The sequence below is a fragment of the Emys orbicularis genome, chromosome 7, assembly GCF_028017835.1.
Source record: "Emys orbicularis isolate rEmyOrb1 chromosome 7, rEmyOrb1.hap1, whole genome shotgun sequence".
Classification (NCBI taxonomy): domain Eukaryota; kingdom Metazoa; phylum Chordata; order Testudines; family Emydidae; genus Emys; species Emys orbicularis.
The window spans coordinates 17177411-17205403 of NC_088689.1; the positions used below are offsets into that span (position 1 = coordinate 17177411).

A 27993-nucleotide genomic window follows, 5' to 3' on the forward strand; every position below is an offset into this window, starting at 1 on the left:
ATGAGCGCCGCCACTCACTCGCCCGTGGTGCAGATGGAGGGCAGCGCCGAGCGAGAGCCGCTGCCGCCGGGATGGGAGGTTAAGATCGACCCGCAGACCGGCTGGCCCTTCTTTGTGGATCACAACAGCCGCACCACCACCTGGAGCGACCCGCGGCTGCTGGCGGAGCCGTACAAGGTGCCCGCTGGGGAGCCACGGTGGGGCGGGGGTGGGAACTTTGTAGTGAAGGGCCCGGAGCTTGTTCCCTGCGCAGCGCCGGGCACGGCAGAGGGCAGAGCAGGGGCGGGGGGGGGGGCGAAGGGACGGGCTGCTGAGCCTCCCCATGGTACATGGCCATTGCGGGGGGGGGGCAGCCTCCCCCCCTCGGTACAATTGCGGGGGGAGGCGCAGCCGGGCTTCCCCTCGGTACGTGGTAAAGGGAGGGGGGGCAACAGGCCTTCCCCTCAGTACATGAAATTCCGGGGGGGAGGGTGGGCAGCCGTCCCTCCCCTCCCTACATGGCAAAAGCGGGTGGGGAGCTCGGCCAGCTGGCCCTCCCCTTGGTACGTGCTAATTTCGGGGGGAGATCGAGGGGCAGTGGCAGAGCCGCCTAGGGTGACCAGACAGCAAGTGTGAAAAATCGGGACAGGGGGTGTGGGGTAATAGGAGCTTATATAAGAAAAAGACCCCAAAATCGGGACTGTCCCTATAAAATCAGGACATCTGGTCACCTTAGAGCCGCCTGCCCTCTCCTCAGTACATGGTAGTGCAGTGGGGGTGAGGGGCAGTGGCAGGGCCATCTGCCCTCTTCTCTCCTCAGTACATGGCAATGCAGTGAGGCCAGGAGCTGCCTTTTGTCTCTGACGCACTGCAGTCCTTTTTTTGTGCATTAAATCATTTGATACCTTAGCCCTGTAATGTTTATTTAAAGTTGGTTAAGTCCACCCAGCCTGCCTGGGGAGACACAAACTCTGATTTATTTTTCAGATGTGTATAGCTTAAACAATGGACATCACTAAAAAAACCCTTCCTCGGTTCAAGGGTTTTTTTTTTCCTTACTAACTATCTCAGTAATTTTGCTCTCTGGTTTTGTTTTGTTTTAAAGCTTGCTTACAGGAAACCTATCTCTCACTCCAAATATGTCCATGTAAAGAGAAGCAGCTGAGAGTTAGAGAGCAGTCATGATTTTTCTAGGTGCTCTCATAAGTGAATCTTTAAAGTAAACATGTCTTGGTTTAAAGAAATGCTGAATTTATAGTGTCCCTACATTTAATCAGAATTAGTGTTTTTTTGTTAGATTTAAGCAATAACCAGGAGAGACAGAGCTGGAAACCCCCTAGAACTAGGAAGTTTTTAAGAGCCTGGTGGAAAATAAGAGTTTATTGTCAGATGTTTGTTTACTTTGTTTTAAGTTCTGATATGCTAACCTTTGTCCCTGCCTTCATTTTTGACACCATATTACTGATGGTCATAAAACATTACTGTCATAGGACTAACACAGGGCCCAATTCTGCTATCCTTACACACTGAGTTCCAGAATTAGGCCTACATAGAACAGGGCTGTACAGAACTCTGCAGCACATCAGAGGAAAGAAAGCTCCCAATGAAATATGGAAGGTGCTGTTCAGGCCAGTGCTGAAAGAAGTTTGGTTGGGCTCTGTGTTACTGTATATTGGACTGGTAGTCTGAACACCTGATTGCTTCTGCTGCGAGGGAAGGTTCCTGACACTTCAGAAATCAGCTAAAACTTCCAACTGTTGCCTTAAAAATGGTGCAGTGCTGGTGGTCTGAGGCTTGTAAAGGTATCAAGTTATTGTAGAGCACCAAAGCAGTTCAGTGGTTCTCAAACTTTTGTACTGGTGACCCCTTTCAAATAGCAAGCCTCTGAGTGTGCCCCCCCCCCCCTTATAAATTAAAAACACTTTTTAATATATTTAACACCATTACAAATGCTGAATGCAAAGCGGGGCTTGGGGTGGAGGCTGACAGCTCGCGACCTCCCATGTAATAACCTTGCAACCCCCTGAGGGGTCCCGACCCCCAGTTTGAGAAGCCCTGAGTTAGATCATCAGGACAGCATTCAGTTCAGACTAACCCTGCAGGTAACTATTGTTTCACCATTTTATCAGCACACTGGAAAGTCTTAGGGCCTTGTTAGTGGACAGTATTGTTGTCTGTGTTGATATATAAGCAGAAGCCCACTGTAACAACATTTATTTGTTTTTTAATTATATTTGAAATACATGTAAAATAGACAATTCTGTAGAGATCTAGAATGCATTTTTATAAACCAGCCCATGGAAAGTAATTTTTTTTTCTTTTTTTTGACTAATGATCACCATTTTTTGTGCAATCTGACACTCGTAACCTTATTCATTAATGTAAATATTGGAGCTTCAAACACTAAATGTAACAGGGAATACTCTTTTAAATTCCTTAGTTTTAGAATGATAATTGAATAAAATTTGTTATTACACAGTTTGTGAATGCAGGTCACAGCTGAGAACTCAGAGTACGAGCAATGCAGTACTTAAGGGAAGTCAGAGGGACTGATTTTTCCTCTCACACTGGTGTGAATCAGGAGTAACTCCACAGAAGTCAATGGAATTACATGGGTATAGAACCAATGTGAAAGGAGATTCTCTGTATTTAATCCAGATTTTACAAAACAATTTTTTCATTTCTTTTCATTTTTGTAAATGTTCTTCTCAAATTCTTTGATGAGCATTGTTTAACTTAATGACAAAGTAAATTATCAGGAGGTAGCCGTGTTAGTCTGTATCCACAAAAACAACAAGAAGTCCGGTGGCACCTTAAAGACTAACAGATTTATTTGGGCGTAAGCTTTCGTGGGTAAAAAACCTCATGTTTTCAGATGCAGTAAATTATGTAATTTTTGTACTATTCTGAAGATCTCAGAAAAATATAAATCAGCCAGTATTAAACAAATACTATATAAACCGCTTTAGTTCATCTTCAGACAGATTGTCTGCATAGAGTAATGGTGTCCCAGTCAGGGTTGACACTACTGTAAACAAATAATATTGATAGATGTTTTGTGTAACCATAAGACTTTCTTGAAGAGTAAAGAGTGCAATTTTTGAATGACCTCTGTTATAAATTTGCCATCTCTTGGGAAATTAACAAATGTCTCCTCTAACTTGTTTAAGATAAAAAGTCAGATTTAAGCTGCTTTTGATAATCATCTGAAAACAGGAAAATTTTGAATTATAGTGGATCAGAGTTCTTCCTTTGTGATTGAAACAAAATAAATTCCAACCTTATCTGATGTGAAATCTGTGGTAATGGAAAGTAACTCCCTAAAACCTGGCAGGAAAGGATTATCTTACAAATCAGTTTGGAAGTAGTTTTGGGGGAAAATGTACAAGCGTCTATATAAAAAGAAGAAACAGTTGCACCTACCTTTGAAGAGATATTATGAAACAAATTTTCCTAATAGGAAAACACACCTCTTCCCCGATAATAACGCTGTCCTCGGGAGCCAAAAAATCTTACCGCATTATAGGTGAAACCATGTTATATTGAACTTGCTTTGAGCCGCCAGAGCACGCAGCCCCGCCCCCCTGGAGCGCTGCTTTACCGTGTTATATCTAAATTCGTGTTATATCAGATCGCGTTATATCGGGGTAGAGGTGTACTCTCAAAACAGGCATTTACATGCTTTGGGACTTCTTATCAAGGTCAAGGTTAATGCTTCCTGAGAAGGAAAGGAAAATTGTTGATTTAATGTTCTATTCTGTTCCTGACAACAGACACAAACTCCAATTGATTTCAATACAAGTTTTGCATGAATGGCCTGATAGGGCCCTTGGAGTGTGGGCCTGAATTTAGAATTACCTATTCAAATTAGGGGGCAGTTTCTGGCACCTTCACTCTGATTTAAGTAGCATTATGTTTCACTAGTAGTCCTATTGACTTCACTGGAACTATTTGTGGAGTAAGGTCATAAAGGTTTTAAATTCTGGCCCTCAAGGGATATTGTGTGTCCCTAAATAAGAATTCTGAGCTGTCAAATTTGCTACTTAATTGGCATAATTTAACAAATAATCTCTGGCTTTCACATTCAACTGTAAATACAAAAATATTTCTGGAGGGGCATTAATTATGATTCTTGTGTTCATGAATGACTGAGATCAGATTTTGTATGTAGGCAGGAGGAGGAATACTTTCAAACAGCTTCCTTGTTTTCTCCCTCATTTACCTAGTACTATTCAAATAGAAGAACAAGTTTTGTTTTGTTCTCAAGGGTGAGTTGAGGAGAATAAGAGCTGAAATGTTCATTCTTTACCCTGCTACACTTGGATAATTCAAAAAAGACAAAATGTTTTCTGAGATTTCAGTGATGCCCTGTTCTTTTGGAAAGCTCATAAAAGCAGACAGTGAAACCGCTGACTGTGGATCACCCTGGTGTTGGTGCTAAAACATCAGTTTAAAATTATCCACATCTTCTTGATGATAATTCATCCCTTTGAGTGACCTGTGCAGTGAAATTAACTTAAAGTACTACAGCAGTGAAATGGAACACAAAGTGTGAAGTCATTTTGTAGCTAACTGAATAATAACTTTTGTGAGACCATTAGTGATAATGAAGCCCCCTTATTTCTGTCATGTTGGGCATGATTCTCCTTTCATTTATTCTGGTTTTACACTGGTGTTACTTCATTGATTTCAATGGCGTACTAGACCTATTATCCCTTAAACCCCTAATCCGGGCCCCCTTTAAGTAAATGGAATAAGGCTCTCGATTACCAGTTAACTGTGGAGTACAATACACGGCAGCAACCACGTGAAGACGTTCTGGTTACACTGGTCTACAATTTTTGAGAAGTCGTCTGCTTCAGAGATGAAATGTGCTATTTATTATGTATTTTGATGTGCTGAATTCAAATATGACAATTAAAACAACTGATTGGCTACTGTTTCTAAGATATTTAAGTTTTTACATTTTATGTCTATGTATATTGTGTAGATAGTAGAGTTTTAATCATAAATTGTAAACCTAGGTCTTTTCACGTGTTTATGGTTGCTTTACATGATAATATTTCACCTGTCCTGTTTATGTAACACTTTAAAAATCAGCAAAAGGGTTATATAAATAAAATTTATTATGAAACAAAAGGCAAAAAACTATTCTGTACATAGTTTAGTCCTATTCAGTGTCTACTCGGCGCTTCTTGGCTTGTCTCTTGTATTCATTAAATGGAGCATCTCTTGTCACTGTCCAGCAATAGTCTGCAAGCATTGATGGGCTCCATTTGCCCTGATAGCGTTTCTCCATTGTTGCAATGTCCTGGTGAAATCGCTCGCCGTGCTCGTCGCTCACTGCTCCGCAGTTCGGTGGAAAAAAATCTAGATGAGAGTGCAAAAAATGTATCTTTAGTGACATGTTGCAACCAAGGCTTTTGTATGCCTTGAGGAGGTTTTCCACCAACAACCTATAGTTGTCTGCCTTGTTGTTTCCGAGAAAATTTATTGCCACTAACTGAAAGGCTTTCCAGGCCGTCTTTTCCTTGCCACGCAGTGCATGGTCAAATGCATCATCTCGAAGAAGTTCACGAATCTGAGGACCAACAAAGACACCTTCCTTTATCTTAGCTTCACTTAACCTTGGAAATTTTCCACGGAGGTACTTGAAAGCTGCTTGTGTTTTGTCAATGGCCTTGATAAAGTTCTTCATCAGACCCAGCTTGATGTGTAAGGGTGGTAACAAAATCTTCCTTGATTCAACAAGTGGTGGATGCTGAACACTTTTCCTCCCAGGCTCCAATGACTGTCGGAGTGGCCAATCTTTCTTGATGTAGTGGGAATCTCTTGCACGACTATCCCATTCGCAGAGAAAACAGCAGTACTTTGTGTATCCAGTCTGCAGACCAAGCAAGAGAGCAACAACCTTCAAATCGCCACAAAGCTGCCACTGATGTTGGTCATAGTTTATGCACCTCAAAAGTTGTTTCATGTTGTCCTAGGTTTCCTTCATATGGACTGCATGACCAACTGGAATTGATGGCAAAACATTGCCATTATGCAGTAAAACAGCTTTAAGACTCGTCTTCGATGAATCAATGAACAGTCTCCACTCATCTGGATCGTGAACGATGTTGAGGGCTGCCATCACACCATCGATGTTGTTGCAGGCTACAAGATCACCTTCCATGAAGAAGAATGGGACAAGATCCTTTTGACGGTCACGGAACATGGAAACCCTAACATCACCTGCCAGGAGATTCCACTGCTGTAGTCTGGAGCCCAACAGCTCTGCCTTACTCTTGGGTAGTTCCAAATCCCTGACAAGGTCATTCAGTTCACCTTGTGTTATGAGGTGTGGTTCAGAGGAGGAGGATGGGAGAAAATGTGGGTCCTGTGACATTGATGGTTCAGGACCAGAAGTTTCATCCTCTTCCTCTTCCTCGTCTGACTCAAGTGAGAATGATTCTGGTGCATCAGGAACCGGCAGTCCTTCTCCGTGGGGTACTGGGCGTATAGCTGATGGAATGTTTGGATAATGCACAGTCCACTTTTTCTTCTTTGACACACCTTTCCCAACTGGAGGCACCATGCAGAAGTAACAATTGCTGGTATGATCTGTTGGCTCTCTCCAAATCATTGGCACTGCAAAAGGCATAGATTTCCTTTTCCTGTTCAACCACTGGCGAAGATTTGTTGCACAAATGTTGCAGCATATGTGTGGGGCCCACCTCTTGTCCTGATCTCCAATTTTGCAGCCAAAATAAAGGTGATAGGCTTTCTTAACCATAGTGGTTATACTGTGCTTTTGTGATGCAAAAGTCACTTCACCACAAACATAGCAGAAGTTATCTGCACTGTTCACACAAGTACGAGGCATCTCTGCTCACTTTGGCTAAACAGAAATGTGTCCCTTTGCAAAATCAAACACTGACAAATAAGAGAGCACGACACTGTATGATTTCTAGAGCTGATATAGGGCAATTTGTTCAGCAGAGTGATGTAAGCTTCGTTATGATTGCATCATCCATGACTTCTAGGAATAACATGATGCAATTCATATCATGTATGACGCAATACCAGCTTCAGATAGGCAAGTACTGTCCAAATCCAGTCATAGATTTATTCATAGATCCAGTCAAAGATGCATTTTGGCTGTAGAGCAGTGTTATTTTCATTATTTACTATTGCCCTCTTCCCCCACATATATGAAGAACAGACAATATGTTTATGCAGTTTATTAGGCTTTGTGGAAGGAGTGGTGGTTGTAGGTAAGTCTCTCAACTTTAACAGTTTATGGCCCAGTTATTTGTATGGAATCATGGAATTTGTATGGAATGGAATGTCAGAATGGATTAGGGACATTGTCCGGAGATCAAGGAATATAAAATCTCCAACTAGACTGAAATGAACAGAAGAAAATGGTTTTGGTAATGACTGAAAAGCATTTAGAGTATTAAGGCAAGTTCTTTAACAGTTATTTTCTCCCAGGATACTAACTACTAATTTATTGAATGAGTTGCTGGTACTTTCAATAGCGTGGACCACATAACTTATTACATTTCTACTAGAGAAGTGTTTTCCAACAAATGCCATTGCTTTTCCTTTAGTTTCTTTGTTATAATCATCTTCCCTTGGGCATGTATGTCATTTGTTTTCCTGAGTAATTAATGTCATAACTCAGTATGGCTTTTGCCAAGATTATTTGAAATGGTGGATCAGTCTACTAAATTGTTCAGTGGGAGCCCCCAAACTTTTGAAAATGGAAATGGACCAAATTTAGCTGGGGAGGATGGTTTCAGGGAAGGGCTTGAATGCTTTCAGGAAAGGGAACACATAGACAAGGCTTAAATAAGTGTTAACTAATGCCCCCACTCCTGTGTATTCTTTTTACATGGACTACTCCCCTTTGATGTTTATTTTAACTAAAGATGGGTCACAGGTGTTAACTGCAGAGAGATTCACTGAACAGATGTGAGGGTCATCAATGGCTCAGAGGCATAGCAGGTTGGGGCTTGTGGCTATCTTTCACAGTTACGAATCCCTAGATGCCTGTCGCATTGAATGGCATTGAATGGCATCTGCCATAAAAGTAACGCTTCTGAAAGCAGCCCTTCTAGCAAAGATCTCACATCATTGAACAATGCTGATTGCCTTGAAATGATGCAAACAAACTGCATTGCTTAGAAAGACCAACAGGTGTATGCAGCTATCCCCCAGGTGCTCGAATTACCAAAGTCTCCCACCCCACCACTATAATTAATTTCTGATTGTATTTATCTTTCTCCCTTCAATTCCTCATCAAACTCCAATCTTGGTTCACTAGACCCACACATGGGTGTTTTTTTCAAAAATGCTCAGCATTGACCTAACACTTTTCCCATTCAAGTCAATGGTAAAATTCCCACTGACTCAAATAAGAGAAGAATTTGGCCGGTGGTAAACAGTTTTGAAAATCCCACCCACTGGTTCTGCTTCTCTGTTACCTTGCACCTCATACCATCTCTTACTCCAGTCAAGGTAAGTGCACAGTGGTTGTAAAATGCTACCAAATTTTATTTTGCAAGCATTTTACACTAAGTTTGCACTGGTGTGAGTGACTACACAAGGCAGTGGAGAATTAGGGCAATGAAGATCCACAGATTCACACCTCCAAGGGTGTAGAAACTGTATTTTTTTGAAATCTCTAAATTATACAGTTTGGAACTGGATTAGTAGTGATATACCCTCTTACCTACAGGTATAGGAAAGATCTGTGCCAGTGTTCCTCCTAGTGAGGAGTCTTGTCTTTAACACCTACAACTGATGCACAAGCATGACTGTTCATTATGCCGATGTGATAAACAGCATTGTATTTGATTAGACAATAGTAAACCAGGTGTAGAAAAGTTTGGGCTGGAGGGGACCTTGTGAGATTAATTAGACTATCGCTCACACTGAGGCAGGACCGAGTATACCTAGACCGTCCCTGACATTCCTATGTTTCTTTCAAACATAGATACCTATCGGAAATGAGTTTTGATGGACTAACAGTACCATTCTTCTATGTTATGAACCCCCTCTTCACTCCTCTTCCGTGGCCTCAGTACTACATTCTTGCCCTGTTTTTACCCTAAATTACACCTCCTGATTCTGCTTCCAAAGAAAATATAAAAATAAAAGGGGCTGCAAGCCTGAGAGGTGTCTAAAGAGAGGCTTTTTTTGCAACTGGTGCTAGGGAAATCTTATCAGTAAATAGGGTGCGGCATAACAAGTGTTTTTACAGTGCGGAAAAATAATCTATGTGGATGAAGTGCTATTTTAGGAAGTGATACCAGAGGACTACCCTATGCACAATTAAATCAAGATGAAAATTCAGGCAGTAGAGATGTCCTGTGAAGTGAATGACTGACTGGTCACTTGTTCGCTATTTGCTTTCCTTTCATGAGTGGCAGCATGTTGCTGCTTCTTGAGATTCATACCGTCACCTGTGCTCTGAGTTAATGGGACACAGCCAGTATTTGGAACACAGAAAACAGACTGGCCACCTGCTTCTTAGGGAAAATAACGTAATGAACAGAAGTAGCTTGGTAGAGCACGTTGTCATTCTCATGATCTTTGGCAAGAAAACTCCTGTTGGCAGCGTCTTAGTGGGCTTTACTTCAAATTTATCCCTCTCTCTCTTTGTGGGTGTCAGTGTTTTCTCAGAACATGTTCAATTCAGCCCAACTGACGCAATCTTCATGCAGGCCAACTCCTACTTATGGACATAAAGGGCAAGTGTCTTCATGTTCTGTGGAAGGCCAGGATGTGATAGCCTAAGAGGAATCTGCTTGGTGAGCAAGAAAATTATAGCTATAATTCCTAAGATAAGATTAGGTCATAGAGTTGTGACTTTACAGCTAGAAGCATAGATCTCTACTTTTGAACTACATAGAACTTACTCATGGTTAGATTGTTTCCTCGCTTTTTTGGATCCACATCAGCCTATTGCCACTATCCATCAGATAGCGTATACATTAATGGAATACTTACAAGGTATATATTAACTACTTTGGTTAACAGAAAAACAAACCATAAGCCTTATTTGCCTGCACATGTAAAAGGCATGAAATAAAACCCCAGCATTAAACAAATAAAACATCAAAAGCAAGCAGCCTGTTCTATAAATAATGATGTGACTGATTTGATGCCTTATTAAGACAAATTCATGAGACTAAACATGTTCATGAGTTATTCTATCTTTCTTCAGTCATTAGCTAATGATGCCTCATTCAGTATATATGAACACTGATTGTAAGTGAGTGAGAGAATATGAAAATCCTGAGTAGGTGAACTTCTGAGTTACAGCAATAGAAGCAGTATGCTCCAGTGGATTGAACACTGGACTGGGACCTAGGAGATGGTAATTCTGCCCTTAAGAGGCTATGTGACCTTGGTGAAGTCAACTAACCTCTCTGCCCCTCTTACCCACCTTTGTAAAATGCTCTGAGAACTATGAATAAAAAGCACTTTGTAAGTACTTATTATTATTAATCCATGGAAACATAGCATCGCTGAGGAAACTGGTTAGATTAAAACTTTTAATTAATATTTTAAGTAAATTACTGTTGACCAGTGGTGCCTAAACTTTTCCTTTGAGGGGGCTGGCCCAGGCCCCGCCGCCCCCCTATGGTGGCACACCCCACAGTTTGGGAAACATTGGTGTAGACAGTCTGGGGTGTACTGATTTCTACTTTTAATAAAGACTCTTAACACTGATGAGTTAGCTAGCTAGATCAATTGTTATACAATTTGGGGGGAGAGGGAGAATATTGGTTTGGCTATAACTTAATTCCAAGAGGGCAAGCAGTCAGGATTTTTTTGAGTTGCAGCCACTTCCTATAAGGTAAAAATATTCTCATGTAAATGGAACTGGTGCATCCTCCTTAATTCAGAATATGAGCGACTATTATCATCATATAATGACACTTCTGTTTGAAAGTGGAATAGACATATGTACAAAGAATACTAGGTTACTAAAATGTCACAATCAATTTTGGCAGGCACTTTTCAGTTTATTTTATATTGTTCTCCTGACCTGTGGGACTCCTGGCTCCCTGAAAACATGGGACCAGATCCTGCAACTCTCACTCATATGAAATAGAGCTTAATCCTGTGTTCATGGACTTCAGTGGGTGCCGAATCAAATCCATAGTCTCCCTGAAGCCAGTGGTGAGGGTTCCAGAGCGGATTCAAGGTCTGCAACATAACTTAAAACTTTCTCCTTTGGTGACCCTATAAGAGAAATCCCAGTGGTTTCTGTGAATGTTCATATAACACAGACACATACAGTACATACATTTCCTCTTAGTGCCTATCTGTTTCAACCTCTCTGTAAGAGCTATGGAAAAGCTAAGTATTATAATTAATATGTAAGTCTTAGAGGACGTCTCTTCTTTAGAACACAGCTTAGGAAAATGTTATTGGCCGTGTGTTCTGCAAGAAGCAAAAATGTTGCTTTTCAACTTTTTTCCTGTAGATCCTTGTAGCATTGTACATTTTGGAGTTCAGTCCTACTCTTCTTACTCATGGAAATCGTTTCCGATTTAAGAGACCTGCTATAATGACGTGTGTTATAGTTTGCATCCAGCATATTCTGGAAAATTTCAACATCTGTTGATAGAACAATATGGAAGAGTAAGGAGTGACTGAAAGCTCAGGCATGACCTCAGGATTTGACTAATTATGATAATTTTGGCCTCTGAGGAATGCTCTGAGGAATCAGCTCGATGTGTTGGCCTTACCTCATCCTCCACACCAGGAAGAGAGGGCTGGTGTGTAGAGGTTGTCGTCATAAGGATTCTTTCCCTTCCGTCATGCCCTGCTTGCTGAGGGAGCTCATTTAAAAGCTGGGAGTAGGGTTGAGAATCTTGATGTCACTTCTGACCATACCCTCCCCATCGGAAGCCAAGAATAGGATGTGGTGGCATGAAGCATTTGTGCTGGCTGCACTTTTATTTATCCTGGTGATGACCTCACAGCAGCATATGCCCTCTTCGCCAAGAGGTGTGATAATTGTAATTGCCCTTTAGCAGAGCTACCAGCACTATGCATCTCTTTCACTTGCAGCTTGTTTGAAATGCAGGAGCACATTTTCCTTGCTGGTTAGTGCAAGCATTATATGATCATGATTGCTCAATGTTCTTTAATGTGGTTGCCTATAAAGTGGTGGATTGACTCTAAATTGCCACTGTTGATTCTAAAGCCATTTATGATGTAGGCTATATTTAAAATCTCTGAACCACTTTCTGAAGGGTTTCTGCATTCGCATTCCACCTGCTTTTCAGGTCCCTCCCATCACATATAAGAGAACAGATGGTCAGGTTTATCCTATGCCTTTAAGACCACTGTTGGACCTTACTTTTTAACCTTCCCTTTTATTAATTTATCTTGGCCTCCTCTATTTTTAGTTTTGAGATGATTTTTTTTAAATTATAATGTTCATTTTTTTAAAGTACTAAATGTTAATTTGCCCATCCACTACTGGGGATGGGGACTTTATCAATATTATTATTATTAAAAATAGTTGCATACTCTGTGGCACATTTTACCTTTGTAGCAGCGAGATGAGAGAGCGATTCCTTTTAGTCCATTATGCAGCATTGGTGCATAGGATTTGGATTTCTGCTTGCTTTATTTGAACCAGAAGGGTCGTGGACTAGGTTTTTAATCTCATTGTATTTTGTTTAATCATTTCTTTTTATACATGTGTCTTGAATATGGACTCTGGCATGTGTAAACATCCGTGTTCAGACATTGTTTATTGTAAGGCAAATAGCACATAAGAACTGATTATAAAAAGTACTGACAAGCATGACTTCTTCCTAAGCTGAACCCTGAGACTGAACATCCTTTAGAGGGGTTCCCATGCTCTCACCTTCACGGTACTACAGTGAAAATTCTGTGGTTGCTAATTCCCCTTCTCTTCCCCCATCTCAGTATCCTAGCTGTGATGTTGTTCTTTTTATATGCTAGAAGATTCCTGTGTGTGAGATGAGAAACTTCAGCCTTTTGTGCATAGCACTGTGAATTGCAATGTCAGAAGATCCTTTTTGACTTAAAAACCCAGTTATTGAAATCTCTGTTCTCTTTTAATGACTTGCTATGATTTTGAACAATAATTAAGGATACGATTCTGTCACAGATTCCATGACTTTCTGGGACCTCCGTGACTTCTTTTGAGGCAGCCCCGGGGCCGCCAGAACCACTTACCAGCGGTCAGCCCCCAGGCCTGCTGGAGCAGTGATCCCGGAGTGGCTGGGGTTTGGTCAGTCCCCCTGGGGCTGGAGCGGCTGCAAGCTCCAGCAGTGCTCTGTTCGTCTCCTCTCCCCTACTCGCCCCCCCTCCCCCCCAGGGTATTTTTAGTAAAAGTCAGGGACAGATCATGGGCTTCTGAGGATTTTTGTTTATTGCCCGCTACCTGTCCCTGACTTACTAAAAATACCCGTGACAGAATCTAACCTTAATCATAATAAAAGGCCAGCTGTGCAATGGAACCAAAATCAGTTTGCAATGATTTAATTGTAAAAAGCCTGCTCTCTTTCTGGGATAGTGGCTTGACTCCCTCTGGATAGATTTTAAATATGTTTTTTACATACATATAGATTTATTTTTATGTTTCAGGACTTCTCTTTTCACTAAGAAAACCTTTTATTTCTAGAGATTCTGAATTAGAGGAATAATCAAGGATCTGATGAATTTCATATTATCATTTAGATCTCATCTTATTTACTATGCTAAGGTCCAAACATCAACGAGAGAACAGAATTGGACCTAAAAGTAAGTAGTTTGGGGCAGATCATTCTATCAGCAGACTGAGGTCATGAAAATTCAGAGTTCTGTGCTGGGTGACTAGTCAAGAGAGGATTGATGCCTCTGGCATCATTGTTCCCTTCCCTATACTGCACAAAAGCCTTTCTGTAGAGATGACAGAGAGATTCAGGTCATCAGGTGTGGAGGGGACAGATGTCAGCAAATCATTTCACCTCTCACCCTCCCCTCTACCAACCCTGCAGTAAATTCCCCCTTCAGTTAATATTACTAGAGGCTATGGAATTGTCACTTAGCATGAATTCTGGGGGCATTAGAGAGAGGACAGGAGAGTCCACAGTAGAATGAAGCTTTGCTACTATCGGGCCATTACAGGCAGAAAGCCAGGACATTGATGGTCCTTAAATTCATTCTCCACAAATGTAAAAAAAAACAGCAGCTGTGAAAGGAATAAATGCAAAAAGATTTTGGGTCCATTGTATATCTGGGGTGAAATCCAGGCTCTGCTGAAGTCAATGACAGACCTCCTATTGACTACAGCAGCGCCATGATGTCACCACTGGACTTTATGGTTCAAAGGCTTGGTCTACACTAACCCCCCAAATCGAACTAAGGTACGCAACTTCAGCTACGTGAATAACGTAGCTGAAGTTCGAAGTACCTTAGTTCGATCTTACCTCGGTCCACACGCGGCAGGCAGGCTCCCCCGTCGACTCCGCGGTACTCCTCTCGTCTAGCTGGAGTACCGCAGTCGACGGCGAGCACTTCCGGGTTCGACTTATCGCGTCCAGACAAGACGCGATAAGTCGAACCCAGAACTTCGATTGCCAGCCGCCGAACTAGCGGCTGGGTATAGACGTACCCAAAGTGACAGTAGATGCTCATCTCAACAGAATAAATATTTAAATAATTGAGTTTTTAAGTGGAAGAATCCTTTCAAATTGTAATTCAATTGAAATAAATGAGAGTTGGTACTTAGCACCTTCCAGGAGTGCTCAGACTCTTGTAGGATTGGGCCCTTAAACTGGTACCTTTACCTAGAAGAGGTATCTCATCCTTCTCTTCAAAGTGCCTTTTCCAACAGAATTTACATGGAAAGATCTTGCATAAAGGACTAATGTTTAAAATTCTCCTGCATTACTCTGGATGTGAGATTGCACTGGCAATCGTAGACCCTGAGTGGAGGGCCAAACTTGGGGGCCATATTGCAAGGGCTGATCTGTAGTTACGGTTTTATCGTGTATTGTGGTAAGGAGTGTGATTTTTGGGGTTTTTGTTTACCAGCATAGTTATGCTTATTTTGCTTCACCAAACCACAATAAACTATACTGGTATAAGCACTTTTATACCAGTAGAGCTGCATCTACACTAGGGTTTTTTTCCCCATTTTAACGATGCCAGTTTAGTTAAAGCAGCAAACTTAAGCATAGACAAGGCCTTATTAACACAAGGCCATGCTAAGCTACTGAATTAGCTGGTTGCTGATACCGCAAACCATGCAAAGAGATTTTGGAAGACCACAAGGAAAAGGGAGTTATTTTTTTTAATGTAAATCCATGTTTATTTTTATATGAAAAGAAAGTGTTAACTATGTTTGCACCAGGAACAATAGCTTCAGACCAAAATCAGCCACTTGTATTGTAAATGATCTTCCAGTATTTCTAGTTAATTCAAGAAAAGACATTATTTACAGTTTGCTTGTACTTTAATGATTAAAAATTTTTTGTAGTGGTTAATTATTTACATGCTGCAGCTATTTGTTGACAATGCTAGTTTAAAATTTTATAGCAATGTGTGTAGCTTTTGTTTTGACAACTGAGAATTACTACCATTTAAAAATCACAACTCAGTAATAACAAGGTTTTAAAAAGCTTTCTGTAATCAGTTTTTAAAAAAACAGAAATTAATGCACTCAATTTGATGATTTCTAGATGTTGTACAAATGTTAAGCCTCCTAACACCGCAGAGACAGGAAACTGTTTTATAGACGGGGAAACTGATAAAGGATAAAGGGAACTGACTTTGTGACACACAAGTCAGTGGCAGTTGGAAAACAAGTTACATCAGTAAGACTGTGATTGCAGCTAGTTACGTAGACTTCTTGGTGATGCATCATACATCACATTTTACTTTATTATCCGAGGTGCAGTTGCAAGGACAAGTCAGAAGCATAGGGAGAGATGAAGAGTGGGGAGGTAATGAAATGATAGGGATAAAATGAGGGAGGGGGAAGAGAAGCTGGACTGAAGAGAAGATGCTGCAGCTGTGCCACTGTAGACACTCCCTATGCTGACGGGAGGGTCGTTTCTCACAGCAGTGTAGGTAATCCAGCTCCCTAAGAGGTGGTAGTCAGTTTAACAGAAGAATTCTTCCATTGACCAATCACTGTCTAAACTGGGGGTTAGGTCAGCATAGTTACATGTCTCGGGCATGTGGATTTTTCATACCCCTGAGAGATGTAGCTATGCAATGGAAGTTTCCAGTGTGGACCAGCCCGGTGTCACCGACTAGTAAGCTTAAATTAGTATAAATTAAATGCTAAAAAGAATAATCAGGATTATAAAAAATAGTTGTAATTGGATGGACCTTCCTTATGTTTGTGATCTATGTAATTCACAATTCAGGCTACTTCTGGAGGCAGAGGGGGACAGAGAATTTTGTTGCTTTTGTGGGAGGTGCTCAGATACTAGTGTTGAAGGCCATATAAATACCTTCCTAGATAGATATATACATACATACATATACCTAGCTACAGTTTTTATAATTGACCATGAAGAGAATTTGAGTACAGGGACTAACTACATTCGTAATTTTCCACAAGATGTACTTATATTTATTTACAGCTGTAAATATAATGACAGATTACAGGAGTACAGTTCATGCTGTTCTGTTTAAGGTGGTGTCAATGTTTCCATTATAAACCCTATTTTCAGGGTTTATAAGCGTGCTATAAAATTTCACTCCAGGCAAATCTTGGCATTTTTAAAAAAAAACCACAAACACGCCTCTCAGCCTCTTTGTTCTTGGGCTAGTTGTTTTGCATTTCCAACCAGGGCCTGAGCTGTGGAGGCAGGATTTGTCAGATAGCTGAGATGGTTCACAAATTTAGACAGTCTAAAGGGCCTGAAAATAAAATGTGTAGGACCCTAACATGATCATCTAGGATGAGATGGAGCGTGGTAGTGATAGAGGAAACCTTCACAAGGATTCACCTCATTCCAGATTGCTCTGCTGGGGGTTGGAATTGAGGTTGCAAGGCCCACCTCCAAACCTAGCAGACTTCTGAGATTCCAAGGAAGATTTTGCCTCTGTACCGGCCCCTAGCAGCTTCCTGATAGGGTGTCTCAATTGGAGCCTTGCCAACAGGGACTGCCCTGCCATAAATATTCCATGGGAAAGATCCAATGCAGCTTCAGGAAGCATCTTGTTTGGGGTCCTCCTGGCCCACCCAGGCTCTAACCCAAGGGTAGGCGACCTATGGCCTATGGCCAACCAAAGGCGGCACGCGAGCTGATTTTCAGTGGCACTCATACTGCCCGGGTCCTGGGGGGCTCTGCATTTTAATTTAATTTTAAATGAAGCTTCTTAAACATTTTAAAAATCTTATTTACTTTACATACAACAATAGTTTAGCTATATATTATAGACCAGGGATCGGCAACCTTTGGCAGGCGGCTTGCCAGGGTAAGCTCCCTGGTGGGTGGGCTGGTTTGTTTACCTGCCGCATCCGCAGGAAGTGGCAGCCAGCACATCCCTTGGCCTGCACCGCTTCCTGCAGTCCCCATTGGCCTGGAGCGGCGATCCGCGGCCAGTGGGAGCCGCGATCAGCCGAACCTGCGGACGCGGCAGGTAAACAAATCAGCCCGGCCCGCCAGGGTGCTTACCCTGGTGAGCCGCGTGCCAAAGGTTGCCGATCCCTGTTATAGACTTATAGAAAGAGACCTTCTAATAACGTTGAAATGTATTACTGGCACGCGAAACCTTAAATTAGAGTGAATAAATGGAGACTCAGCACACCACTTCTGAAACGTTGACGACCTCTGCTCTAACCTCTCCATAGCACTGATCTCATACCCTGTGGGTCATCTTCTACAAGGTTCACAGGAGGAAAGGACAATACCACAGAAGTGGACAAACCTCCCTTCCACGCTAGAGTGGGGAGATCTGCACGAGTCATCCCAGCTGGGTAGTATAATTCAGGCAGACATATCTAGCTACCCGTAGATCTCTCTATGGCAGGGGTTCTCAAACTGTGGGTCAGGACCCCATTAAAATGGGGTTGCCAGGGCTGGCTTAGACTTACTGGGGCTCAGGGCTGAAGCTGAAGCCCGAGCCCTACTGTCTGGGGCCAACACTGAAGCCCGGGATCGAAGCCCAAGCCCAAGGGCTTCAACCCTGGGTGGTGGAGCTCAGGTTACAGGCTCCCTGCCTGGGACTGAAGCCCTTGGGCTTTGTTCCCCCACCCCCCACCCGGGGCAGTGGGGCTCAGGCAGGCTCAAGTTTCAGTCCCCCCTCCTGGGATCGTGTAGTAATTTTTGTTGTCAGAAGGGGGTCATGGTGCAATGAAGGTTGAGAACCACTGCTCTATGGTAAGGGAATTTTCTTCAGAAGGATTGTGTGGAGCAGCTGCTGTAAACCAGGCATGGAATCTAATGACTCAGCCTAATCAGCAAGGTGTTTCTTCCGAGCACTGAATCATCTATTTTCCTGACTGCTAGGCAGCATGGTTGGCTTCACTCACTTGGCAGAAATTCTGCTTTGCACATGGCTTCAGTTGCCACTTGCTGACTGTTCTTGATTTTTCAGGTAAACTCATTTTGCCGACATAAGCATATGTCCCTCCAGTGCCTAGAAGGGAATTGCTGCCAGTAGCACTAGGAACACACTGTGTTGATCTAGATTTATATTTGCAGGGGAAATCCATTGATACAGCAGGGAGGGTGAATTGGTGAAGAGGACCTAGTTGTTTGTACTAAGAGTCCAGCAGCCCCAAGACCATCCATATGCAGGTGCTGATTCTGTTCTTGCATCTGTTTAAGTCTGAAATAATAAATAGTTACACTAATATAAAACCATTGTGAGATCAGAATCAGATCCATAGTCTTTAATTGTATGCAGAAGCTAACCTAAAATTATTTTTCTCTGAAAACTTTCTGGGCCTGGTTTTCATTTCTGACTTCAGTGGAATTTCTCTTAATTTACACCAGTGAAAGAAAATTCAGGCTCTCTGACTCAAGCCCCTTCCCTCCTGGAAGCACTTCATATATACCTCTACCCCGATATAACGCTGTCCTTGGGAGCCAAAAAATCTTACCACGTTATAGGTGAAACCGCGTTATATTGAACTTGCTTTGATCCGCCGGAGCGCGCGATCCTGCCCCCCCCGGAGCGCTGCTTTACCGTGTTATACCCAAATTCGTGTTACATCGGGTCGCGTTATATCGGGGTAGAGGTGTATGTGGTCTCATTAACTTTGTTAAAAGAATAGAATTTATTCTCTGCAATTCTATAGCTTGCTGAGTTTCTCAGTACTCGTTTTAAGGAGACACTGGCATATGGGAGGCTCACTCAGTATCTGATTGGAAAATAATTAATTTTCATTTAGTGAATTGGTCTGCTTACATATGACTGTGCTACATATCTAAGTAATTTTTATGGTTACAACAACACTTAATACTACAATAGAAATGTTAGAAATCCTATTATGTCCTCTTATTAAACTCTCCCTTTACTGAATAATGACATTACCCTCTGTGTGGTAGAGTGCCTGTTACATGATCTTACTCAAATACATCTGGAACTTGGCCCTTAGGAGGGCCTCAAAATAGAATGACAGTTGCAGGAAGAACTTTATTAGAGGACTTATGAGGGAGCTTGGTACAAACCACTTCCATCTTATCCAGAGTATTAGTATAAGCATAATCCTGCACCATGTAGACTTATCTTCCATTCCCTTTGTTAGATTTCCTTTTGGTATCCTCCCTTTATTACTCTCTTCTTTTGTTATTCTCCCCTTAGCAGCTATTGCAACTGAATCACATTTAGCTGAAAGCAGATACATTTTTCAGTATCCAGCATCAAGAACACTCTTTTAATAGCCAGTGGAAAGAACAATACTGACGAACATTGCTTTTCTGATAATCTCCTGTTTTCTTGAGAATTTCTTTGTCTATAAATGGGCTTGATTCTAAAAGTTGCTGAGGGATCTCTTTCTGATCTCGCACTGCTGTAAATCAGACATGTCTCCACTGAAGTCAGTGGAGTTACACTAGTATAAAGCTTCTGTGTGTCAGATCAGAATTGCAATTATGAAATGTGAAAAATTTGGATATGTTTAAGCTTAAAGTTGCTGTCTATCAGAAGTGAAAACTTAAAAATATCCCTAGACAAATAATTTGTTCATCTTTTTTTCCCTACTGCACACAATTCTGAATGATTAGCAGTTGTAGTCATCCTCTGCATTAGAATGTGATACCAGTTGCTCATGCAAAGGAATTTAATTAGAAATAAAGGAAGTTTTAAAGTTCTGACATACAGTTCTGTCATTGCTTTGAAGATGGAGGTTTAAGATTACTTGTTCTTATGAGTTGCATTGGTCCTAACTTCTAAACTTTTCCCATGTGGTGTTTTTAATTTCTAGGAGGGCCAGTCATCAGCAAATGGTCCTTCTCCAAGGCAGCCACAAGTAAGAGAAGGAAGCATGGGATACCCTCAACTTCGTGCTGGCTACATCGCTATTCCAGTTATGCATGAAGGTGCTGAGAACAGACAGCAGCACCCGTATTACTCTGTTCATCAGCCTGGCATGCAACGATACAAAGCAGAAACTGTTCCCACCACAAAGCGGGCACAGTCACCTTTAAGGGGGGCCTATGCCCACTCGGAATCCCCTGCTAGAGGACCAGCTGAAGCTGCTCAGACAGATAAACAATGTGGACAGACAACAACAGCTGCAACAGCCCAAACTCCAGCCTCACATGGGTCTGAGGTAACTTGTCAGTAGTGCTGGGGTGTGTTTTGCATTACTCTCCAACATTTGTGACCTAAAATGGCATTACAGCTGATTTATCCCTCAAAAGTCCAAAATTACCATAGAATTACATTTCCCCCCCAATACTTTCAAAGTATTAATACAAACATAAAAATGCACTTTTTAATGGTTCTGCTGACAGTCACTTCACTTTAAATGCTTTACATTTTATCTAGCATCACAGTGTCTCACTCACAAATGACTGTGCAGAAAGAATTGCACATAGATTGATTCTGTCTCTTGTCTCAGAAACAGAGGCATATAAAGCCCGATTCTCCTCTCACACTGGTTGACTTAATGGAGTTATTCCTGATTCACACCAGTGTAAATGAGAGCAGAACTGAGCCTACGGTGTTCTGTGACATAACTATGAAACAATGTAAGTGAAAAAGCTAAAAACAAACCAAACCAGACAAAAAATAAAGGCTGCTATTGTTTAGTTGTTAATAAATGAGACCATTTTAGAATCCACCAAACTGCACTAATTGCAGCTGAATATTTTTAAAGTGCATATTATTTTTAAATGTATATATCATTTGAATTCATTCTAAAAAAAGCTTTAAAGATGAACTGAAAAATAATTTTTCTGCCTATGCCCTTTACTAATTTGTTACTATATATTCACAAAGATTTTTCATAAAAAAGATTCTGCTTGCTTTGTATCTCAGATGTACCAGCACTTGGTTTCCTATTTTCTCTGGAGAGCCAGAGTTGAGATAATATCCTCACCAGACTGAAACCTGAGCTTGAGTTTTCCCAGCCCTGAGTTGAGTGGGGAGTGAATGTTGAATTTGAGCCATATTACATCTTTTAACTGAGTTTGTACTCAAATAGTGGCAGGATTCGCTCTTCATATGATTGGCCCATACACCACATGATTTTAAAATTCTGTGTTTTGTCCCTGAAGCCCAGGGTGGCACATGATAGAATAATGAACCAGCTACTGGGTTTTGGGTTGTTGTGGGTTTTTTTTTTTTTTTGTTTGTTTTTTTTTTTTTGTTTTTTTTGTTCAGTGTGGCCAGGACCCCTAAGCCATATTTGTGTAACCACTTTGGCCAGTCCTCTTTCCTCTCAGTACTTTGTGCAAAAGGACTTCCAAAAGTATATTGCCCCATGTAATGTTGATGACACTCAATGTGCATGTCTTCCAAACAGTATCCCTTATTGTAGCACTTTGGGTCAGCTGTCCAGATTCTCAGAATTCCTTGATACAAACAGTAGTTGATAGGGATACACAAAAACGGTGTGGCCACAAACTAGAGTGTGTTACCTGTAACAAGAGAAGGCAACTGTGCCTTTAAGTGTGATGTCGCCAAGGCCTTATTTTCCTAAAATATCCAGTTAGTGCAGTTCCACCGATAGTACCAATGGTGGAAGCACTGGTAGACAAGGTGCCACCAGCATTTTAACTGTCATGTTACTTAGACTCATTCTGAGCAGTGTTCAGACAACAGTGCATTAAAATGCTAAGACCACATTAGTATTGCTACCACCAGTGGAGCTGCACCAGTGGGAAATTAAGAAAGTCATTCTAGCATTCACACCCCTATCCTAACAAGATACAAAAACACAGGAAGAAGTCCTAGTGTGGCAAAGGCAACATTGTTTATGTGACTGGGTTTTTTTTCCCCTTCGTTTGCTTAACTTTTTGCCCCACATCTAACCAGTTTAAACAAGAACAAAGTTTCAGATAGAGTCTGATTAAATGTCCCCTCCCTCCTCAGGGAATGCTGCAGCTCAGGTTTCACCTATTACAGTGATGTTTTCTCACTAGTTCTGCAGTTGTCCAGCAAAAAATAGGGAAACCAAATCCTGATGTGCAAACAGATTCCACCACTACTCCCCACTGTCTCTCCCTATTTTTGGGGGGTGGGGGAGAAACAAATGTTAAGGCTGCCTTTCAACATATTAATAAAATAAAAATGTGAAACAATTAACACTAATTAATAATCTTGTTTTTACAGCAACCTCATTCTCCTACAACTTCTGACTCACAGTCAGTTTCCCCTCAGTCATCAGGTAGACCCAGTGCAGGAAGCCATCAGGTCCGTCGAGGTTATATTCCAATTCCTGTGATCCATGAGGAAAAAGGCCTCAGGCAACCATCACAAGTATATCATCAAGCACAGAAGACACACTACCCTGCCCAGCAAAGTGATTACCATGTCCACCAACCAGTGTATCACAAAATTCAAGCTGATGAGCTGGAGCCCAAGCCAGCACGAGAGCAGTCCCCGTTCAGAATGTCTCAGAAGGGTTCATCAAGTCGTGAAAGTTCACCAGCCAGAGTTACCACTCAGATACAGTCCCCAGTTCCCATCAGAGTACAGACAGTTGTGGACAGACCCCAGGTATGTGGGATGAGCAGAAAAATCTGATTTTTCTATAGTAATTGGGCTTTGTGTTAATAATGTTAAAGATCTGGATTATACTAATAAGCACATAGAATTTCACACATGTAATTCCAGCATCAGATCCTCAGCTCATGTAAATCCAGTTTACACCAGCTGTGAGGATCTGGCCTTCAATATTGTTGTTGACAGTGCCACCATGTTACTGAGGCACTATATTCTCATCAAAGCTAGCATTTCACACAATAGGGTGCTAAAATCCTCATTCTCACATGGGAAACTGTCAAAATTAGAGATTAAATGAAAAAGAAAAGTTCAGGGATACTCTAAATCAATTCTGATTGAAACCCAGAACCGGATTCTCTTTTCACTTGCACCCTATGTAAATCTCAGTCAGTGGTGTAAGGGAAGTATACGTTAGAGGAGAATCAGGCCCATGGGCTTTATAGTAACAATGCAACTTTGTCTCATTCTTCATTGATTACAGCAGCAAATCCAGAAAGTAACCATTATTTATCATGATGAAAGGAGATTGGTAAAATATCTACTCTACAGTTTGTTTCTACATACAGTACTTTCTCTAAACTTGATTCATTCAGGGACAAATTGTCCAATTCTGCAATTTGTTCAAGACAGTGAAATTCCACCACACAGACAGTAATTTTCTATAATATAGTACCAGCGTATAATATCCTAGACAAACTCTAAAATATAATACTATTTAGTGCTTGTCATCCAAAAGATTTCACAACACGTTACATTCACTAATTAAGAATCACAGCTTCTTAGTCAAGTGGGTATTATCATATCCATTTTACAGATGGGTAAACTCGCATAGTAAGACACAGGACTAGAAACTAGGAGTGCTGACCAAGATTAGCGCTTACTAGACTACAGTGCTTTTTACATGCCTTTTCTGAAGCATAGTCACATGACAGTCAGAGTGGTGTCTGATTTAGTGAAGGGAAGGACTACATTTTGATTAGATGCATTTCCTGAAAAGAGCTGTATTTGTTTGATTTACAGTCAGCAATTCTGGAACAATACTTGGGGTCAAATTCTGCCCTCAGATACAGTTGCTCCCAGTATCTGAAGATAGAATTAGGCCACTTGTACTGAATATAATTAACATGCAAAATGTAAAATAATATTAAGCTTCCTACTGAGGCCACAAAGCAAGGACATTTTGAGTCGATTTGACTTCAGCATTAAACACAGGTTGACTTATTCAAGGATTTCCATCACTTAAATCTGTAAAATAACCCTAAACCTCTCAAAGGTGGGCTTTTCCCATTGAAGTCAAAGGGAACAGAATTAGGTCAACGCTGAGCCCTTTTGAAAATCCCACCTAGAACATGAACAAAATAGTTAAAGGGGGTTGGGGAAATCAAAACCCAGAATTAATGACATGTACTAAGTTTCACTGCTTGCTTTGTTTTCGTTTTCTTTTTTTTAGGGCCAAACCTTAAGGCACTTAATTAGACTTTATCCAGTCTTTACTCAGGCAAAAATACTGTCCTCAGTGCATATCAGCTCTGAAAATTGGCCCATTTACTTAGGTGCCCTACATCAGTATTTAAGCACCTAACCTTAGGCACCTATATCCAGAATAATTGGTCTAAGAGACTTTCCCATTGCCACATCATGAATCAGTGAAGGAAATGGGACAAGAGCTCTGACTCTTGTGACTCCCAATCCTGTGTCCAGACCACAAAGCCTTGCTACCTTTGGTTTTTATGGCAATACATTGTAATTTGTTTTGATGCCCTTTTGTCTCATTCTGACAAGTCTACCTTTGTAGTGCCATCTCTCATCTAGATACATTGTAACAGGTTTTGCATCTTAATCTCCTGTTGTAAGCACTCCACAGCAGAAACGCTGTCAATAAAATAAATGTTACCAAAAGGTTAAAGATCTTGGAAGGTTACTTTCAAGTCAAATCAACAGAGACAAGAAAGTGCATAGACTGTTAAAACCTGACAACTCCTACACTTCCAGAAAATACTATCTCAGGCAGTGGCAACACTACACACCTTACAGCCGGGTAGCTGCAGCACTGCTAGTGCAGACACTCTAAGCCGATGAGAGAGAGCTCTCCTGTCGACTTACTACTCCAGCCCCTGCAAGGGATGCTGGCTATTTCGCTGTCCATGCTGGCACTTAGGTCAGTGTAACTTACGTCATTTAGGGGGGTGGCTTATTCACACCTTGAGTGACTTAACTTATTCCGACGTAAGTGGTAGTGTGCACATAGCGTCAGTTTGTTAGAAATTAAGAGTGAAATTTTGACTATGTTGAAGTCAATGGCAAAACTCCCACTGATTTCAATGGGGTCAGGATTTCACTCTAAGGGCCCAATCCTGCAACCCCCCTTGCTAGGGCCTCTCATTGAAATCTATTGTTTCAACGTGAGTTCAGCATGAGGAAAGCTTGTAGGACTGGGCCTTAATATCTTCAAACTGGTTTGTATAATAATCTCTAACAACTTTACTTTGAAAGGCAGTCCTTTGAGTAGTATTTTTCAAACAGCAAAATTCAGCACTCCTCTGGAAGGATAAACTGCATTCAAAGTGTTGTTTTTAAAAGTACAGGAAACTAGATTTTAGGTAAAATTTGACTAAAACATCTAAAACCAGGGCACAAGAGAATGGAATAATTTCAACTTTGCAGATAAAAAGTTTTATATTGAGACTACATAGAATAAGTCACTGATTCCTCTTGTAAAAGTGACAGTATTCTACAGTAGTGTTCTAAATAAAATACTCAACACTAATCTATGGTCAGGGATTGTAACTTCAGTGTTGTAACTATTCAAGGTTTTGCGTCATAACTTGATAGAAGCTAGGCAGAGGCATGGCCAGGCAGCTCTGACTGCTGCCTCCACCCAGAGCGCTGGCTTTGCAGCTCCCATTGGCTGGGAACCACGGCCAATGGGAGCTGCAGGGGCAGTGCCTGCAGTTGGAGGCAGTGCGCAGAGCTGCCTGGCCATGCCTCCGCCTAGGAGCTGAGCGAGGGGGATGTTGCCATTTTTGGGGCGCCCCCCCAGGTAAACGCCACCCAGAGCCTGCCTCACCCCGTCCTGTGCCGCAACCCTCTGCCCCCTCCCACACCCAAACTCTGCTGCTGCTGGGGTGGGGATGCGCGGAGGCAGGTAGGGAGCCTGCCGGCCCCGCCAACCCACCCCTCCTCCAGCACCAGTGGGGGGTCCTGGGGTGTGCACTGCCACCCACACCCTTCCCCCGCATCACCCAGGCTGCCCTCCCCCAGTACCCGCAGGGCCCCCGGGCAGCCCCCCCTCCCCCAAGTCACAGGTCACAGTCCGTGAATTTTTGTTTACTGCCCGTTACCTGTCTGTGACTTTTACCAAAAATACCCATGACTAAAACGTAGCCTTAATTATAGAATATGAGCTTACTAATTTCTTGTAGCTGAGATCCACCAGATTCCTTCTTGCCCTTGGTGCATCCCCCCCAGGCCCTATGCTGGGATTAGGGGGTAGATGCATGGCCCAGGTCTTGCAGAATGGATAGGGGGACTCTGTGCTGGCCCATTGCAGTCCATGTCTGGGCCCACTGCACCTCCTAAATGATGCAAGGGGATTGGATCTGAGTAGGAGAACAAATCTCCCAATGAAAAGACCAAGTTAAAGCTAATGACCTTTGGAAATAGTCTTAGGTTGGTAATGGCAAAGTTTGCAAATCTGGATTTTACCAGTGCTAGTTGTCTATTAAGAAGTTGGTGTTAATACTGATATTTTAAGCAGCATCTTTCAATTAAGCCTCAGTATGATGGAAAAGATTTGAGACCTAGATTTTTCCAAAGGGACTAGTGATTTTTAGGTGCCTGAGTTTTTTTGATACCTGACCTGAGACACCTTAAAAAGGCCTGATTTTTCAGAGCATTGGTGCTCATCACATTCTGAAAATCAGGCCTGTTTAAGGTGTCTCAAATTGGGCGGCCAAAATCACGAGTCAGCTTTGAAAATCTTTTGGCCTGACAATTGTAATTTTTGTTTACAAATGAAGTAGCATTGTTTTCATGTCTCACAATAATAAACTTTCCTCCTTCTTCAGGCTTCTCAGCAACAAATCCCACCCCAAGAAACACTACGTGAAAGCATACCTGAAAACAAGGCAAGCCCATCAGGAACTGAGATGCCTTCATCTTATATCCCAATTCAAGTCTTTCACAAAGAACCAGATTCTAAACCACCACCACAGAAACCTCCACCCACTGCAGAAAAGATTGATGAAAAGGTTGATAAAAAGATTCCCTGTCCTGCTAAGAGTGCACCTCCAGAGGAGTGGCTTGCTTCTGAAGAAACTTCACCACAGAAGATGATGGAAGTGGAAGAGACCCAGAAGCATCCTGGTGTCTTGAAAGTAGAAGCAATTCTAGAGAATGTTCAAATGCTTGAACAGGCAGTTGATTCTTTCAAAGGCAAGAAAAATGACAAAAAATACTTGATGATTGAAGAGTATTTGACCAAAGAGTTGCTAGCCCTAGATTCAGTTGACCCAGAGGGTCGTGCAGATGTGCGCCAGGCCAGGAGAGATGGTGTAAGGAAGGTCCAGAATATTTTGGAAAGACTTGAACAGAAAGCAGAAGACGTCCCAGAGGTAGTTCAAGTTTATGGACTTCAGTCAACCTTGATGGAGAATAATAAGCCACCACAGGAAATCATGGAGATTGATCCTGTGGCGGACAAAACCAGGAAAGATACAAGTAACGAAGATGCCAAAAAGGAAACCAAAATGGAAACGCATCAACCTGAAACTAAGGAAGAAGTATTTACCAATCTTGCCAGCACAACAAACACAGTTAATAACCCAACTGAACCATAGCCACATACTGAAC

General features: G+C 41.8%; 1 protein-coding gene across 1 annotated transcript; it reads left to right on the forward strand.

The window, feature by feature from the left end:
- Positions 1 to 27980, forward strand: BAG3 (BAG cochaperone 3). Its single transcript, XM_065408351.1, has 4 exons — positions 1 to 177; positions 20396 to 20743; positions 22750 to 23136; positions 27210 to 27980. Exons 1-4 carry the CDS (start codon positions 1 to 3, stop codon positions 27978 to 27980), a joined length of 1683 nt encoding a protein of 560 aa, XP_065264423.1.
- The last annotated feature ends 13 nt before the right edge of the window (positions 27981 to 27993 follow it).

Excerpts from the sequence above, each read along its gene's own strand:
- BAG3 (XM_065408351.1), top strand. The coding sequence starts at position 1 with ATGAGCGCCGCCACTCACTCGCCCGTGGTGCAGATGGAGGGCAGCGCC. Across the intron at positions 178-20,395 it reads TGCTGGCGGAGCCGTACAAG|GAGGGCCAGTCATCAGCAAA; the intron begins GTGCCCGCTGGG and ends TTTAATTTCTAG. Across the intron at positions 20,744-22,749 it reads CAGCCTCACATGGGTCTGAG|CAACCTCATTCTCCTACAAC; the intron begins GTAACTTGTCAG and ends TTGTTTTTACAG.